This window comes from Vanellus vanellus (assembly GCF_965231255.1).
Source record: "Vanellus vanellus genome assembly, chromosome: Z".
Lineage (NCBI taxonomy): Eukaryota > Metazoa > Chordata > Aves > Charadriiformes > Charadriidae > Vanellus > Vanellus vanellus.
In genome coordinates, this window is record NC_138908.1 from 75,157,407 (window position 1) to 75,176,452 (window position 19,046).

At 36.3% G+C, this 19,046-nt stretch overlaps 1 protein-coding gene across 1 annotated transcript in view; it reads left to right on the forward strand.

Annotated features, from left to right (window-relative positions):
* NDUFS4 (NADH:ubiquinone oxidoreductase subunit S4) overlaps window positions 1-19,046 on the forward strand; it is a 49,378-nt gene that overhangs the window by 14,898 nt on the left and 15,434 nt on the right. The window contains exon 2 of the mRNA XM_082497179.1: window positions 6,105-6,183. Coding sequence (XP_082353305.1) covers window positions 6,105-6,183 — 79 coding nt within the window. The remainder of the gene's footprint in view (window positions 1-6,104; window positions 6,184-19,046) is intronic.

Here is a 19,046-nt window from a genome sequence, read left to right on the forward strand (position 1 = left end):
GCTACTGAATTAGGTCAGGTAAATGCAAGTTATCGCATCTGGGTGTCGTGTAACATGCTGGTCACAGCATTGCTCTTCGTTGATGGCAAATTCATGCCTTGTAAATATGGCTGCTTTTCACCTTCCACTGGGCTTGTGGGGGATTCTTTGTGACATTTCCAGAGGGTCTGTGGCAGGTGTTTTCCTCTGTAAGGCTTCCATATTTTTCCATATATGCAGTTAAAAACCAAAAGCTTATAGGGGTTAAGCATAGGTTATTTAGGAGATATTTAAGAAGTTCAGATTTGTTGAGTTTTACAGATTGAATACAGCTATCCAAAACTACCAAGATAAATGTTCAAGTCAGATGCCTTAATATCCTTCATCCTGATATCACAAAAGACTTTTGCTGTCCAATTTTTTACTGTTTGGTTTCTCCAGTTCAGCAGAACTGGTTAATGGCATCAACAGAGGGCCTCTAATGTAAGAAGGGAAGAGGAGGCAAAAGTATGTCCCCTGATACAAGGAACTCTGTTACGTCCTTATCCCACAGTGGCATAAGGTGGTTGAGAGACCCGATACTGGTGTGAATATAGTAGTGAAGACTGGAGAACTTCCAATGGCTTTTCAATGGACCCTTCCATTTGTGCTAGAGGGATGTGGAACCAATTTGTGACCTTACCGGAACAGCAGAACACAGTGGGAGTATACGCTTCTCATGGAAAACACGTGGTTATATAATCACAGCATTTTTTTTTTCCAGGATACGCAACACCTATAGAAATTTTTGCCCTGTACAAATTCACATTTTCACTAGTAGTCACATTAATTCATTCTGTGTTACTGATCTAATATTAGAGTATTTTTAAAGTATTTAATAAGAAGACTATGTAGTGTAGTCTTTGTGAAATTTCTACTCTTGTCTCTTTATGCAGTGTAAAAGATATTTAGATTTACTGTGAGACTCTACAATAATAAATTGTAGCCATACCCCAGTCTAGATGCAATGTTCAGGTCTATAATGGCTTTCTAAAGAACTGTGCACTGCGGAAGAAAAAGTGACCTTAACCTTTTTTAATTTCCTAACACTGAAACGCAGAAATATCATTAAAGTAACAGATACTAAAGCAGAGTTCATGCTGAAGCTGGACCATGATCAGATTGATGATAAAGCCAAAATTGTATTACACAAAGTTACATTTTAAGTGAACTGTAGAAATGAGTATAATGAAACTACAATAAATTATAGAAATGATTAAATGATAGTAGCATAAAATGATGATACAGGATCATGTAGATCAAGTTTAAGGAATTTAAATGCCCAACACAATGGCACGGGGTGGGAAAAAAAGACTACTTTCATAATTGCAAGTCAAATGACAATTTGTCTGGTTGTCTCTGTTGAGGGCTATCAGTTGTTTAGTGTAGCCAAAGGAGCTGCTATACGTTCAGGCCAAGTTATCCATGTTTGTGGAAACACAAAGACACCTCAGTACTGGTGTGACAGACTAACATGTAGAGAAAAAAGAAGGAATCTTCCATTAAGTGAGTGACTAGGAGATTTGAGAGAAGGAATATACTTGGGGAGGAGGATGCCAGATGCATCTGAAGGAAGAGGCCTAGAAAGACAAACTTAATCAAGAGGAGAATTTTGCTGTCTGAGTCCCTGTGGACTAAGTGTGGCATTTCACCAGCTGTACAGCCAGGCCTCCTTGATGAAAGAAAAACTTTTTAGAGAATAGAAGACCTTGTGAAGGCTTGGTTATAATCCAAGATGCTACAGATTGGATGAGCCATATATGTTGATATGTGGGATACTGTGGCAAAGTGTCTGCGAGATCATAAAGGATGTGGGTGACTTTTTAAAGTAAATCTTAATTTTACTTTCTCTACGTCATTTTGAGGTGGTTTTGTTTTAAAAGGTGAACTACTCTAATAAACCCAGGCTTTTACATTTAAAAACTTGTGTGTTTATCACTAGGGAGCTCACTATAAGAAAAATGTTTAGGCATATCCACAATGGAGATATGGCCAGCTTGGAGTCTTGTCGCACTTTGTTTATTAGACGGTAACTGTGAAGGAAGTTTTTCTGATCTGTGTTTCAAATAGGACATTAATGAGCCAAGAAGATAGCAGGGTTTATTGTTGCTAGCTATTATGGGTAAGACTTTCTGTATAGTTTCTGAACTTTAGAATTATATTACTGGTCTATTTATTATTATCCAAAGTATTCTGTGTACAATAATTTTAAATCAGAGTTTGATTAGTCTAGGAACAGGGTAAGAAGTGGAACTTCCTGTTCTTAAGGCCTCATCCCAAGATAGTTCAACAGGAAAAAAAATATGCATGAACGGTCAAAAAGAGGCAAAACAGGATAACGTGGACCCATATTTCTTACAAAGAGAAAGGAAGAAAGCAGATTACCTTTCCAGAGGTTAGGAGTAGAAGAAAGGAAGAGAACCTTGTGAGAATGGAACTTTAAAAAATACAGTTTATACTTCTGCAAGTTTATCAATCACAAAAGCTACCTGAAGTTCAAGGTGGATGCCGGCAGAGGCAAGTATTAATTGGGAATTTTGTGAGAATTACTTTACTGTTGGGGACAGAATAAAAGGTTTAAATTGGCTGGTCACCTATGTGACGTAGATTGCATATGCATTTAACTTGAAGGTAAAATAAATGTTGTAAAATTTATACAGTTTTTAAGGGGAAACTTGAGTGATGAAATGATACGTGTTGTTGTAGAAGTTTGAAAAGAGAGGATTGTGTGAAAGAGGTCTGTTTCCTGGTTATCTTCTCAGTTGAGTGCCAACATAGGGACAAACTTGCAGCGAAACCTGTTGAAAATTAAACAAGCATGCTGGGAATAAAGTAACACTTTGTATCAGCTTTTAAAGAGTAGTATTTCAGATGACAGGATGTTTCAGAGTTGGTGGTATTTTTAAGCTCTAGGTTACTTTCCTATGAGAGATACAACAAATGGAAGTATCAACAGTGTGTCATCTTTAAAGCAAAGCCAGTGTTTTATGTACTTTTACGCAGAGGCACTTCCATGGACTAGGTTCACAATCCTAGTTTAGTCCAAATGCCAGTTTTCAACCACTTTTCAAATAGGAAGTTCTTAAGGAAAGTATGTTTGTTCCAACTCATTGCAATCCAGGGATGGACAGAAGGCTGGGCATTCAAGAAGTGTGCAAGGTTGCAAATTCTAGTAACAGTTGGGCCTTTTCCAGAATGGTATAGTCAAGAGAAAAGGCTTTGAAAAATGACGAAGCGGAGTAGAAGCTGACTTAGGTTAGTAAACCATCTGTCTGCTTTTGTAGAAGAAGAGCTAAAACACCGTGGAGAGCTGTAAGGTGTGATGCCTTGCAATTTATCCCAGTTGACAGAGACATCTTGTGCAAAAAAATCAGCTCCCTCTGTATGCAGTGTAGAAGCATCTCGGAGAGAGACTCTGCCCACATTTAATCTGGTGCCATTTTTACCCTGCTCTTCCCTATTAACTATAATGGTATGAAGTCTCTTTAAAATTTGTTTCTGTAAGTACGGAAAAGTTCACAATGAGCAATCATTTGAGTAAAACTGATGTCAAATGACACAATGCTGAGTGGAAATTGTTTTGGAAGGGCATGGCATTTATGTTCTTCGAAGCTGATTAATCCTTTTCCAAATAAAAAAACCAACACACAACAAAACAAACAACAACAACAAAAAACACACACAAAAAAAACCCCAAACCAAATTCAAACTGAATTGTGCTAAATTTTGTTCCAAATTGCATTTATATTACAAGAAAAAGTGTGATTCTGATCAGCCTTATTACTTATATCCTGGCATAATCAAATCTTTATATATTCATCAGACCTCTCCACAGAGCAAAGTTCAGAGAACTTCTTGATTCATTGCTTAGATTATTTTCTATCCAGAAGGGACCAATTTGGTTGCATAATCCCGTGTTCCTCTTTGGCCATATATTAAGTAGCATAGCGAACACTGTATCACATGAAGTTCTAGAATACCTGCAGATTACTACTTTGATACTAAAATTCCTGGAGTAGGGGAGAAACCGATTTCCCTATTACAATGTTTTTGCCTTGTTTAAGGTTGGAAATTGTGTGGCTTCAACTACTTGCCGCTGAAACTCCAGTGTAATGCTGCTTTTCTGAAGGCTTTTAGGATAACTTCTCTCCTGGTGTGTTTTTGAATAAGGACCATCTAAGAGTCATTTCTTGTACCATACTGCAGTATCTGTCTATTCTGTGTTTATGATGTATTTTAACCTGTACAAATTTAAAAATTACAGTAAAACTTCATCTTGTTCTTTAAAGTACCCTTCCAGACAGATTTTGTCATTTTAAATAGGAGTAGATATGTCTGTCCATGTCACAAAGCTGGGTGATTCTATAAACTTTGTGCTTTGAGTTTGGTTTTCGTGATGTGGAGGTTTTTTTTGAAGTTGTTATTGGCAAATGGAAGATAATGTAGTGGAGTGTAATCTGTGTTAGAAGTATAGATTTGTGGGAATCTGCATTTGTAATATTACTGAACTGAACTTTGTTCCAGTTCCTTAGTTTTATAAAATTCTTGTGGCTTTCTTTATAGTCACTAATTTCAAATTCTTTTCTAGTATAAAATTTACCTCCTAAAAACTTTACCATGTTAATATTGTCTGAAAATTGAATGCTTGATTAGTTACTGTGTTAAATCCAGTGCAGCTAGATTAGTTAAATGATCAAGTTCATATCTTCAAGTGCATTCTCACCAGAATCAACAAAAATTAGGGAGGGATTTAAGATCAGAAGACATGGTAGATGTATGTGTTAACAAGACTGTTCCCCCAGTTAGGTCTTCCATATTTCCATGGCTTAGTAGAGAGATTTTGAATGATTCTGTGCAAGTTATCTGCTGCTGAGACACCTTTCATGTTATTGACTATTAACAGTTACAGTTTATGTGGGGAGGGTTTAGTTTGGGTGGTTTTGCAGATATTCTGAAAGTCTTGGAATTTGGCTTTAAAAGCTGTGGTGTTTTTAAAGGCACTTATGGATGGTTTCCTCAAAAATTAAGTAAACGTTACCAATAGCAGTAAATTACTAGAAGTATGGTTGTAAGTACCCCCTAGGCAAAATCTCAAAGTTCATTTGCATCTGCAAGCATGTCCCAAATTAGGTAATCTTCTGAAGAACAGTTGAAATGAAAGTGGCTTAGTCCCTCTTACTGTTCAGTTGTCTATATTCTTGCAGTTCTGTGCCTCATTTGTTTAAAATGACCTTAATTAAATGTGAAGCACACTATTAGCTCAGAGAATTGGGCTTTTTGGCTTGTTTCATTTGCTATTGCATTATTTTGCCAAAAGATGATTTGTACTCAAAGGGCCCAATCCTGACATTAATGACGTAATGCAAATTAAGGGCAAATTTTACTTCTTAAGTCAGTGATGTAGTATTGGGTTCTGTGTTTCCACCTGTACCTTACAGGTTTATTAACTACACAAGATTAATCATATTTTTTGGAACTGTATAAGCTGACTCATATTGATTTAGAAATTAAGCAAAATAGTAGTGAGCTTTGCCCAGTCAAAATCAGATTTTTTTTTTTTAATTATCACCTTAGGGTTTATTTTGCTGGTTTTTGTTTGTTTGTTGTTTTGGGGTTTGTTTGTTTGTTTAATTTATTAATACTCTGTTGTTAAAGATTAGAACTGAACTGGAGCTTTACCATTACAATGAGATTTAGGACTTTTTTTCCTCTGATGCCATGATTTTCAGGATCAGAGTTCCAGAATGCATGGAGCAGCCTTGTATTTTTCTGTCTGTTCGTGACAAACCAGCTACTGTACATTCATATAGAGCAGTACAGTCCTTGCCACTGGCAGTCTCTCTGTGACAAAGAGCCTGTAGGCTGACATAAAGTGCAGCCTGTTGTGAACTGCTAAGTGGGAGTCTGCCAAAAACTCAGCAGACAGAACTAATTGGGGAGAAAAAGGATTTTTGTGCCCTCATCTCTCCCTCTTCAATTTTTTTTACAAGACGGATATTGTTAAAGTAACTTGTTTATGTAAGATTTGTCTGCCTCTATTTTCTCATTGCATGAATCATTTTTTAACTTCAAGTCTTGCACCGCAGGTCACTGAGCACTTCCACATGGCGGCTGGCACAGGACCAAACTCGAGACACGCAACTCATCACAGTTGATGAAAAATTGGTAAGGGTTTTCTACTGCATACTGCTATGATACAGCCTTCAGGGTTGTTTCTGCACAATAAGCATTCAGTATGGTGTTCTGCGTTCTTCTAGGAAAGCTGTATAAATGTGAACTACAAAGCGACAATCCATACATTTTTAAAAGGGGAACATTAGTAAAACATAAGTAAGTGAAGGAAATATGGCATTTAAAGTGTTAAGCAATATAAAATGATGAGTACCTTGTTTATTGTTATTATATTATGGCCAAGGACCAGTATCAGCTGTAATTTATAAAAAGTTTGTTCTTTTTGAAATCTGAAATATATCTTCTGTGTTGTGAAATTATACAGAATTTTCCAGCTTCCTGAAATTATCTTCATTAGGACCCATACTACTAAAGAAACTGTGAAAAGAAGCATCACGCAAAATTATTGTTACTATGCACATATACTCTAGCTTTTTGAATATGCATGAAGGAGAGATTACAACTAGGAACAAATGCATAACATTCTTCTGCTAATCAGTAGCAGATCAGAAATTTGGCAATCTTTTCTTGTAAGTTCTTCCATAATGTGTGGTCTGTTACTCTATATGCAACCTGACACTTATGTTTACATTATTCAATAGTATAATTTTTGTAAGAGTTCTGGGGGTAAATGCGTCACGGCAGAAACATGCTTTTCATTGGTTTTCATATCGCTTTTGAATCTTCAGGGGGAAAAAAAATATCCGTCATATGTACTAGATAGTTCATATTGTATGTACTTTCTTGTATCCCTAAAGCTATATTAACTACTTAAGAAATATTTGGAATTTGTATTTATAAATTGAACATTTCTAACAATAACTGCAAGTTGAGACAGCTGAAGTTTAGCAGGCTATTGGAAAAAAAACCGCACCTACTTTAACAACTCTTTTTAGGACTCTTTTTTCTCATGCTTTGTATATAGATGTAGCAATAATAAACTACTCACAGGTAAAAAAATTAGTTCTTTTTAAAATGTTTTTCTGAATTTAAAAAGTAATATAATTTTAGGTTTAAAAATTAGGGAACAAATTAATAATGTATTTTAGTGAACATGATTATCTTGCTAATCTAGTTGCATAACGGGATTCAGGAAATTTCATTTAATGTACAAGAGTTCATGAGTCACTATGTAAATAAGATTTACCAAGTCAATACACCTACATTCCCCTAAACAAATTATGAATTTAGTTTGATTATTGTAGCACAGTTCTTTAACATTTTTTTAAAAAAAATCTAAATAGAGTTTTTATAGTGCATGAATTTACAGTATCACATTTCCCTATTGTGATCTCAGATGAAAGAGACTACAGTGTGAAGACAGACCCACAAAATATATAATCTAGCTTTCGTTTTGTACTTAAATGTACATTTTCCTAAGTTAGGATCATACATTACCCTGTCTAGCTGTGAGAGTTTATACTTCCAGTTGAATTAAAGTGATACTAATTTGAAATACAACTGTTCTCTTAGTGTAAATGAACTGGAAGTGGTTATTTCTAATGCCATTATATGTTCTCATCAAGTTGAAGACCACTCATATCATAGTTGCTGGGGTTTTTTTTTTTGAGATCTCATAGTAGCAGCCATTGAATAATTTTGTTTAATTTTGATACATATAATGTATCTAAATGGTTATTTTAACCTAATACTTGAAAGAACTGAGGATAAATGTCAGGCTGAATAGTATTTTCCTACAATATTGTGCATGTGTGTGCACATTTTAGGTACAGAAGTCTTTTTTTCCAGATTATTGTAGGGCCTGAAACAAAATGATAGAAAATTAGAATATTATTTTAAAATTTTCATTTGTAGATTTAGTTAAGTTTTTGGAGAAGTTTCAATAATGCCATAAAATATCTAATAATTGATGTTCTATTAATGGGCAAAAATTTGTATCCCATTATCAAGGAAAATCTTCTCAAAGAGTTTTGATGTTTTTTAACTCTTTAAAGATTAGAAGTTCTCTACTTTTCCATGAGGTTTAACAGCCATCTATAGTACTGTATTAACTTATTTTAGGTTGTTGCAGTGTGTTTCCTAATTTTAAGTAGGATTAAACACAACCCATTAAAATATAACACATTACATGAATTTTCTGTTTTTTAAATAACATTGCTAAGCATATAATGCATTATTTCTATGCAAGCTGTAATTAAACTTTATTCCAGAAGTTGATGCTTAACTTACCTTGTTACTGCCAGATATATGCATCTTACTGTTAGAAATCATTAAATCATATTTTGATGGATTTGTTGGCTTTGTCATACTGTTTTTTTTTTTTTTTAAAGCTTGGTATCGCTTTATGGGTGGTTTTTACAGGCGTATCAGAAAGAAGAAGCAAGAACAGGTGGAGAATGGGCTATGGGTATCCTTGTTTGCCTGACTACTCTTGTAAATTGATTTGAAACTGAACTGTTCTGTGAGTTGATGTTTCCCAGGCTAGTAGAGTAACATTGTGGTTATTGAAAACTTTTAACTGCATATTGTAGTTGAATTAATCTATTTATTTCCAGTGCTTTTGTAGACCTAGTGTTCCTATGTGTACATGCATATGCTAGAACTTGATCAACAGGGATTCCTTCGAATTATCTGGAGTTCCATTCGGTTCTGTAACGTACTAAAATACTCCTTGTCTTGGGAAACACAAATGAAATCAAAGGGGGAAGAGCATCTTGACATTGAATTATTAAGCAGTAGTTGGTCACCTTCTTACTGCAGCCCAGCATGTGTTGAATGCAACAGAAAAATGAGTTCTAATGAAATCGTAGAAAATACAGTAGTTTAGACCACATTCATTTTTCATATTAGAAAAAAGTGGGACTCTTAAACGTAAAAGGAGTTGAATGCTCAGCTTACATAGAACACATCCAAGAAATGATATCTTTGTCTCAGTTGCTTGCTGTTTTCAGTGAATATTGAATAAAGTAACTTTTAACGAACAGTTAAATCTGAAGAAAATAACATTCAAAATGAACAAAGCTAAACACAAATATAGTTCTTGCATCACATTTTGAGTCTCTGGCCACCTATTAGGTCATATTCCAAGAGTCTGGACAAATAGCTGTGTGAAAAGTAGTCTCTCAAGACCTTCCTTGCATTAGGAAATTTGGGCTATAGAGGACAAAGGCTGTCGGCAGCAAATCTCCCTCAGGTAGTGTTCCAAATGATTTAACTGTTTGTGCATGTGGAATAACATAGCTTCCATCATCATTATAAAAAGCTTCAGTGGTTTTGCCTAAAATGGGGGTTTGAACTGTTTTAAATTACTGTGATTTGTTTCAGTCATTCTAAGTAGGGTGCATCAATATTGTTTGTTGTAGCTAAAAGTTATCCAGTTTAGCATTTGTGCTTTAATCAGGCTTCTCAGTCAGTGTTGGTAATGCTGCGCTGTGTGTGTCTAGCCTGGACTTTCTACAGGCTAGGCACTTTTTTGAAAGTATATGTCTGCAATTGGAAGATACCCCCAAATATTTGCCAATAATAGGACTTTTGTAGTGATTAAATGATACCAATATTGCAAGAACGTTTCACAATTAGAACAACTGCCAGAAAATATCCTTTGCGTCTCTAAAGCAGAATATTCCACTGATAATGTATATGATGTAGCTCAAAGCAAAAAATTACTGCAAGAGCAGTTGTAGGGTTTTGTCACTGGGGAGACACTAGAAACATTGTGGAACTGTGGTTAAGGATCAGCTATTAGTTGCAGCCATCTCACAGATGTTTTTATTCTGTGTCAGACCAAGATAAAATAGGATGAGTAGCTACACATAGTTAAGCATTCAAGAGCAGTGCTATCAAGTGCAATTGAAATGGCATTAAAGTAGTTTTTGCGGCATTGTGAGAACGTGTAGGGATGGACTCTATTACAAGCATGACAGGCTAACTACAATGATGCCATTGACATTTCAGCTCCTGTCCTGAAATTGCTTTGTTTTGTCTACACTGTTAATTAACCTTCTTTTCAGTAATGGTTCAGAAGTCTCGGTACTGAACCTCAGCAGAGGGCTGGCTTCCTTCTAGTTTTAGACAAACTCCATATGACTTAGTAAAGACAACTTGCATACAGCAAATTGGGGGCAGAAAATCTGAACCCGTTTTTGAGGATGAGCAGTTCATGTTTTTCAGATGGTGTTCCACAGGAGCAGTAAATGCTGTATCCTGCAGCAGCCTAGGCCAAAGCGGATTAATAAATGGACTCAGTGGATGAGGTGAAGGCTGTGGATGTTGTTTACCTGGACTATAGTAGAGCCTTCAACACTATTTCCCACAGCATTCTCCTGGAGAAACTGACTGCTCACGACAGGTGCACTTTTCACTGGGTGAAAGGCTGGCTGTATGGCTGGGCCGAAAGTGTTGTGGTAAATGGAGCTAAATCCAGTTGGCAGCCAGTCACAAGCAGTGGTCCCCAGGGCTCAGTGTTGGGGCCAGTTCTAGTTTAATAATCTTTATCAGTGATCTGGATGAGGGGATCGAGTGCATCCTCAGTAGGTTTGCAGTTGACACCAAGTTGGGCGGAAGTGTTGATCTGCTTGAGGGTAGGGTGGCTGTACAGAGGGGTCTGGACAGACTGGATCGATGAGCTGAGGCCAATGGTATAAGGTTCAAAAAGGCCAAGTGCCGGGTCCTGCACTTGGGTCACAACCACCCCATGCAGCACTATGGGCTTGGGGAAGAGAGGCTGGAAAGCTGCCCGGCAGAAAAGGACCTGGGAGCATTGGTCAACAGCTGGCTGAATATGAGCCAGCAGTGTGCCCAGGTGGCCAAGGCAGCCAACGACATCCTGGCTTGGATCAGAAGTAGTGTGGCCAGCAGGACTAGGGAAGCGATTGTTCCCCTGCACTCGGCCCCGGTGAGGCTGAATCTCAAATACTGTGTTCAGTTTTGGGCCTCTCACTACAACAAAGACATTAAGATGCTCGAGTGTGCTTGAAGAAGAGCAACAAAGCTGGTGAATGGTCTAGGTGGAACAAGTCTTATGAGGAGCAGCTGAGGGAATTGGGGCTGTTTAGCCTGGAGAAGAGGAGGCTGAGGGGAGACCTTATTGCTCTCTACAACTTCCTGAAAGGAGGTTGTAGTGCAGTGGGGCTTGGTCTCTTCTCCCAAGTAGCAAGTGACAGGACAAGTGGAAGTAGGTTGGATATTAGGAGAAATGTCTTCACCGAAAGGGTTGTCAAGCATTGCACCAGGCTGCCCAGGGAAGTGGTTGAGTCACTATCCCTGGACGTATTTAAAAGACATGGTACTTGGGGACATGGTTTAGTGGTGGACTTGGCAGTGTTAGGTTTTCGGTTGGACTCGATGATCTAAAGGGTCTTTTCCAACCAAAATGATTCTGTGATTCTAATAACCATTGTGAAATTGGTGTCAAGAATCTTAGGAGCTTCCTCTTGGCTGTCCAGAGGTAGCAGTTAGGGTCTGTTTCAAGTGTTAGTTGGTGGATAATCCAGGAGTAGCGGTGTATTAATAGGATTCTCAGAACATGAACTACTTCAGCAAAAAAGTTGTGGAAACACTCCAGTCCCTTTTTTCTAGAAGACTGCATTATTAGCAAACATCACATGGTGTTTTCAGGATTGAGTCATGGATTGTTCACCTTCATCCAAGTCCCAATTTTGGCTTGGCTTAGAAGTAAGTGAAATTGTATAATCTTTTTTTGATTAGAGAAGCATAGACTTTAATAAACAGTGATAATACTGCATCTCAAAATAAAATATACAAACAAGTGAAAAATAGCCTGGAATGATGGAATTTCTTCAAATCTCAATCTGATAGTCTACAGTGCTGTGAAACAAAGGACATAGCAAATCAAGCTTTAACATGCTTTTTAAAGTGTGATCATTGCTAGCAGCCTTTCCCAAGAACCGAGAGTATGTAATATACTTTACTGAAAACGAAAGCCGTAATGTGTCATAAAATTAGGTGTGAGACAGTGTGACATTGCATTTGAAGACTGTATAGGAGCTGTTTTTGCAGCGTGGTGAAGAGGAACACTTGGCACAGTATGCGTTTATTAAAGACGGGCTTACTAGATTTCCTTTTCTTGAAACTACTATTCAGCCAAGAATTCTCCAAGCATTACCACTGTGTTAGATAATAAGGATATAGTGCGTGTTCTGTGTTTTGGTTTTTCGAAATGTTGTTAACCCCTTGTGGGTTATTGCTTGTGGGTGAGTTCAAGCTGTTCCTAAAGTAACTTAAAGGGATAAAAGAATTTATAATAATCTTTTCATTTATCCCACTCTAGCTGCAGAGTGGGATATTCTATTCTTCTGTTTACCATAAAGGATTTAATTCAGGATAGCATTTCTCTTTAGATGAGGAATGTAACTTACAAAATTTTGTGTGCCTTATATGTATAGCTCTCTGATAGGGAGTTGTCATAGTCAAAGGGTACAAGGTACCAGGGTGGAAATCAGTGTGGGGGTTCAAAGTTACCTGTTCCCTTCCCCTAGCCCCAGAATTCTCTCTTGCAGATTGTATTCCTTCTGTTTATTTTTTTTTCTCTCAATTGGATCAGCAGCTTGCATTCTGCTTCAGAATAGTGAAAAATAAAAAAATAATAATTAAAAAAAAAACCTAAAAAAACCCTGTTATGTAAAATAAGATCAAGAAAAGTGTTTTTTCCACTCTTTACTTTGCAGATGTGTTTTGAGAAACAGTTTGTAGCTTTGGCCAAAATGGCCTTGTATATGAAGCCTGTGGCTTGGAGAAGTACTTTCTTCCATCGTAGTTGTTTCAAGCAAGCAGGTGACCAGGTTATTTGAACTGTGTTGTACTTGGGATTCAAAATAAAAGTAAAGTTGTTTGCTGGTGGTTTATAAAATATTTAACACAGGGTGTCTTGTCCTCTTGTTTCACTTCATATGCAATACTTAGTGTTTGGTTTTCATTTGGTCATTTGCAGTTGTGATGTTTGACACTTGAATGATGCTAGTTTCCAGTGCAGAAGGTGTTTAAGGTATAAAACCATTCTAGAATTACTCCAAAATTAAATGCAGTCTTTCAATAAAAGTGAAATATTCAAAAGAGAATACTTCTTGCAGTAAAAATATGTTTGCATCTACTTTTATTAAAGTGTCTAATTAAGAATGGAATTGCATTGAGTTAAATACTTAAAGGTCTTTTCTTTTTGTGGTCACTGATAGTTTATTTGCAAAGTTCCATTTTTACTGCAAAGCATAATTATTAAAAAGTTTATTTTCTTTTTCTTTTTTTTTCTTTTTTCTCCATCCCCAATGAAGACTAAGAAATACTGCTCTGGGGAGGAAAAAACTGTCTTGGATAACTTTGTCAAGCAGCTAATCTGAAATTTAATATTTGAAGGTTTTAATGATTTTGGGATGGTGATAATCCTTCTCATTTCATGTACACCATGCTGGTGTGCCAGACCATATAAACAGTGATTTTTTTTTTTTTTTTTTAATTTAAATAATTTGGCAGTTTCTTCTTTATAGTTTTGTCTGGTAGTTGAATTTGGTCTTAAATACAGCACAAGCTCAGGTGTAGGGGTGTGTGTGTGGTTACCAGATTGTCTAGCTATGTACACATTTTCAGTACTGCAAATTCACTATATTTTGCTGTTTGGCAATTAAGTCCGTCTGCAATTGGAATATCCTAGCTCAATTCAACCTATACTGCTTGCTACAACTTTTTTTTTTGTAAACAGTTGTAGTTTGATGAAGCTTGTGGTGGTTTAGAAAACCTAGTTCACTGGATACTGATAAAGAGCTTTCTGTAAGAATGTCTGTGGGCAACAAGTTACTCCCCATGATAAAGAAGCTTTCTGTAGCTCTGACAGTCCAAGTAAAGAAATTGCCATCACCTTTAGTTGTCTTCAGAGCAATAAATACTGCTATATTACTAAATTTCAGCTTGAGATAATTTTGTTTTTTGGTTTAGGAAGCTATACATTTTTGGAAATAGCCCAGAATTTCATATAAAGGGATACATAGTTGTAGCAATGAGAGCAATTGCACTCTCATCCCTACATAGCTTTATTTTTGTTTTAGGATAAGGTAAAGCATTTGGATTTCTTTGTCGGAGAGCCTTTTCTTTTGGTGCGTATTAGTGCTATCTCTGCTGGGTATTGTAAGGAGGAGTGTCTGAGATTGAGATTACACAACGTTCTAACATCTCGAGTGTCTGTTTTGTCTGGGCTTCCTTCATGCAGCATTCTTGCACAAAAATTTCAAGGCTTTAGTCTGGAGCACTGGGTCAAAGAGGATGTCTCTTTGAAGGGTATGCAGGCAATTTGGTTTTGTTTCATTACATAGTATTTCATTTTCTGTCAAAGAATACTGGTTTTGAAGAGCTTACTATGATGGCTGATCAGAACAAATTAAAAGAGTATCATTGTGCCATGTTTAGTTTGTCTGGCTTCCAAAGGGTTATTCAACATGCAAATACTTGTTTGGTTTTGTAAGTCTAAATATGCAAGCAGTGTTTCTGATCTTCTGCAAAGAATGAAAGTAAGCTATTGATACAGTCTGGTAATAAGCAGGAGTAAGAAGTAACTGTTTTTGGAGCTGCTTTGTTCAGTAGTTTTGCCTCTTAAAGACTAGATAGTATTTTTGTGTTCTCATAAAACAATACCATTATCTCAACCTTTTCTAGAACACCTAAGTTGCTAATCCCTGTTATGAAATATTTCTGTAGATGACGTGAATACTTCTTGTCCTGTCAGGAATAGTGAATAAACAATTACTTGTAGAGCACTTGCTTTTCTGTTCAATCAATCCAATGCAGATCTTTCTGCATTTTTATAGTGTATCTAAGTTGTATATTTAAGACACAAATCCTAGCCTGACTAACAAGTTCTATGTACAGACTTGAAAGCTGTTTCTAGTCATGAAGTTCTAGCTGAATCACTTTATCAAGTCAGAATGGAAAAGGTTTCCTTGTCTGGTAAGCCCAGTGATCCTGTGGGAATCCTTAAACGTCTTTGTTGTGCTGCAAGAGAGCTTGATGCTTCTTCAGTACTACTTCTTTCTATTCAGAAGATCAGTGATGAAATGGAACCAGGTGCTCTTCACGTTCTTTATGGCTTGGCTATGAGGTATCTTTGAACTATTTCTGTGTCTGTTTTCTCAAATTAGGAATGTTAACCTTTGTTAAGTGGGGATATGGACCATAGAGAGAGCATCTGATCCAGAGTTTTAATATGCAGTTTAGTTTTTGTGTTGTAAAGCATGCACTGTAGGGAAATTGCTCAATCTCTTATGTATCTTTTTGGCATACTCAGTTCTATTCCCTCCATTAAGCCCATTGGCTTATGTTTAGTGTAAAAGAAGATTTTTGCTTGATGGGGAAATAACCTTTATCCTATTACCTGTTAGCTTGAAAACTGGTTTAACAAGTGAAAAGAAGCTGAGCTATAAGGAATTTCTACAAAATGCTGATAAGACATACCAAATAGAGTATCTTTTTAAAGATGTTCTAATTATGTTGCAAATGTTTTTCAAAAATTTAGACTATGGTGACTAATCCTGATTACAAACACCTGAAGATTCATTTTATAGATGTGCACATATATTAATGTATAAAAGTAAATAATGGTATTTTTCTATATAGAACAATATCATCATCACAAATCATATGTTCTAAAGTTTTCACTGAGTTGCATGTTAACCAGGCAGAAGCTTTTTTAAGATTAAAATTGTAGCCTGCACTGGTATTTTATCTTTTATTCTTCTGTTTTGTATTTTTTCTTAGGACCACATTTTTGTTGCTGTGTCTGCTCCATGTGAAAGCATTCTTGGGTCATCTAATTCTGGTTCTCCGATAAGTCAGAAGTTGAATAACTTCTTCTGTAATGTCTGTTCCCAATACAAAGTCTTACTTTTTTATCACTGTTTAGTAAACACAATTGTAAGTTGTACTCTCCTTTGATTTTTTTTTTTTTTTTTTCCCCACAGTAATAGAAAACTGAAAGGAAAGTTGTAGTGTATCAAGTTGAATTACTGAGTTTAATTGGTGACAGATTTCTCTTTATTGTATCAGGAAGTATAAGACCATGATTTCTGTCCTATAAAAAACCTTAAAGGCCAACCATATAAAGGCCAAAGCACAAATTACAGGGACAAACTTCTAGACAGAACAAGCTAAAAACAGTTTATGAGGTAACACAACTACATTTTAGTTATGATTCAGCTTTTTAGAGAGAGATTGTAGAAAGCTTCCATTTTAACTAACCGTATACGTAAATTTAAAGAAACTGGTTTTGGCCAGTGGTATTAGGTTGCATATTTTATTGATGATGTTGAAGCCCCATCAACCCTTCCCATCCCCACCAGGGCATAATGGCTGTGTTACTGTTAGAAAAGGATCTTCTAAAATACGTTTAAGGCTTAAAAGCTGTATGCACTAATTAACAAACTACAGCGGACATTTAAGCTGTTAATAGCCGCAGCATCCCTGATGCATAGACCTTCGGTATGCTAACACTGCATAACAGTTCTCTATTGTGCATCTCTTTAACGAGGGTAACTGTGTCAGTTCTTTTCTTGCTGCACTACCTGCTGTGTATGGAAATTATATACACTATTTAGCACTTGCTTTCAACTTTTAACGTCCATGCATATTACATAGAAGCATTACATCTTGCATTAGGGTAAGGGACAGCTTTTAACAGATCTGGCTTCCTTGTAATTTCTTAAATGCAAGTTTTCTTCTGAAAAGTATGCAACAACAGGGATTTTGCTCTAAATTTGCATTTGTTGATGGGGATTTGCCTCTGTTTTTCTCCCCTGTGTCTCACACCACTTGTTACTATGTGGCAAAGATCTGTTACAGAAATCACTTTCTTTATAAAGGAGATGTAGAGAATAGAGAACATGCGTCACAGTGAAGGCAGGCATTGGTTTACATGAACTCAGGATTTCTCGATATTGTTCTTAGTAGCAAACCATGCACTAGTGTGACAGTATTGTGAAGTTGAAATTTAAAATGCTACTTTTTGCTCTTTTTTCACCCCCACATTTGATCAATGTCTTTTTTTAATAAAAGTCGAAGTAGTTTGTTAAATGTTAACCCTTAATGGTGTTGAATGTTAAAAGGTGTTCCACAGCTACCATTAAATAGGGAATTAATAGGTACTTGGGAGGTGAACGGAGAAGAACATCAGAATGCACAATAATGAAATTAAAAAAAAAAAAAAAAAGAATTAGTTTTCTTTGCTCTAGCTGCCAGCCCAGGGAAGTTGTTAGCTGTTTAAAATTGAATCCACAATGGATATTTCATACACTGTAGTGATAACCTTTCTTACGGCTTCATCACAGGAAATTTTACTAGAGTTACTGAATCTTAAGCCTTTGCCCTACATCCAAATTTGAACTCAACAGCTCAGACCTTAGGATATTTACTGCCCGGATTATAGTGTGAATTGGCCAAAGTGTTTCTGCTTTGCAGCAGCAATTGAACTGCTTATGTGTAAGTAGTGTCCCAGTTCACTGCCAGGCTCTGAATGTTATGCTCCCATAGTTCTTTCGCAGCTTGAACTGATAAGGGAGCTTTCCACAAAACTGAGAGAAGGCACACCAGCCTCACATTTAACACCAATTAGACCCCTTGCCCTCAAAAGGCTGAAGGTGATGAAACCAGTGGTGCCAATACTTGGAAAGTCTGCCTGGGCCTCATTTGGAAAATTTCATAATGGGTACTTTAAAGGAAGCTTTGTAAGGTTTTCAAATGGGCATATAGCAGATCAGAACTGTTAATTTTCTTCTTCCCGACAGAATTCCTGAAACCCAGTAACTTTACAAAATTCACTTAAGTCATATGCTTATGATTTATTTTATAAATACAGGTAACTTAATGAATGTTAAAAATAAGGAATTTACTAAAATGGCATCAGAAACACATGAAAAATAAAGACCTTTTTCCCAATGTGCAAGAGTAGCCTGGGTTTTGGCTCTCCCTTAAGGTATGGAAGACCCCACCCTGAACTGCTGGCTGGGGCTTTGGGTGGCCATGATCAAACTACATTTTATAAATTGTAAGCTCAAGTCATCTTTAGTGAAAAATTCACCAAGATATTCTTGAAATACTATGTGTAGCTTTGCAAGACAGTCTGCTTCTTGTGACTTATGCTAGGAGTATAGCATAAATAATCAGAACTGCAAACTGAATAAATTTTGTTCTAAAGAATGTACCATCACTGAACTACAAGTGAACTACAATATACTATTTATTTAATAGTATATGTAAAATTGAACTAATCAGGGGAATCAGTAGAAAGCTGTCTTAACCAGGTGGATTCTAGCTGCTAGTACTACTGTATTCATTCCTTTACAGCTCCTTCCTGCCTATTCTTTTTGTTTTCCAACTGAGAAATAGTATCTGTAACAACAGTTGCTTACAGTTGTAAAGCAGTAGAGTGTTGCCTTAATTATAAATTATTCTAACAGGAGTCAGATTATTTCAGTTGTTCAGTTATTTTTCTAATTGCAGGTGAACTAAGACTGCCTCTCCTTTTATTTGAAAGTTTACGGTCTAAAAACTTTGCTGTAGTCTTAGTCTTAACTAATGGACTTTTTTGCATGTTTTTTAATCTGAGGATTATGAACTTCATAAAGTAGAATGCTTGAAGCTGTAGAAAAATCTGTATTTTAAAATGCCTCACAGGTAATAAAAGAACCCCAGCCACTTGGGTGTGTGGAAGCAAAAGATTCGCTTACATATGCTTTGAATGTGTTCTAGAAAGTATGTTCTCTCTAAACATTGATGTGTTACACGAAAAAGTAGTTGACAAGATGTACTGTAAGGAATTCAGACTTTTTTTCTGTCTTGTATGGCATAAGCATGCTGCTTATAATTTCCTTAGTTTGAAGAATGTCATGATTGCGCTGAAGTCT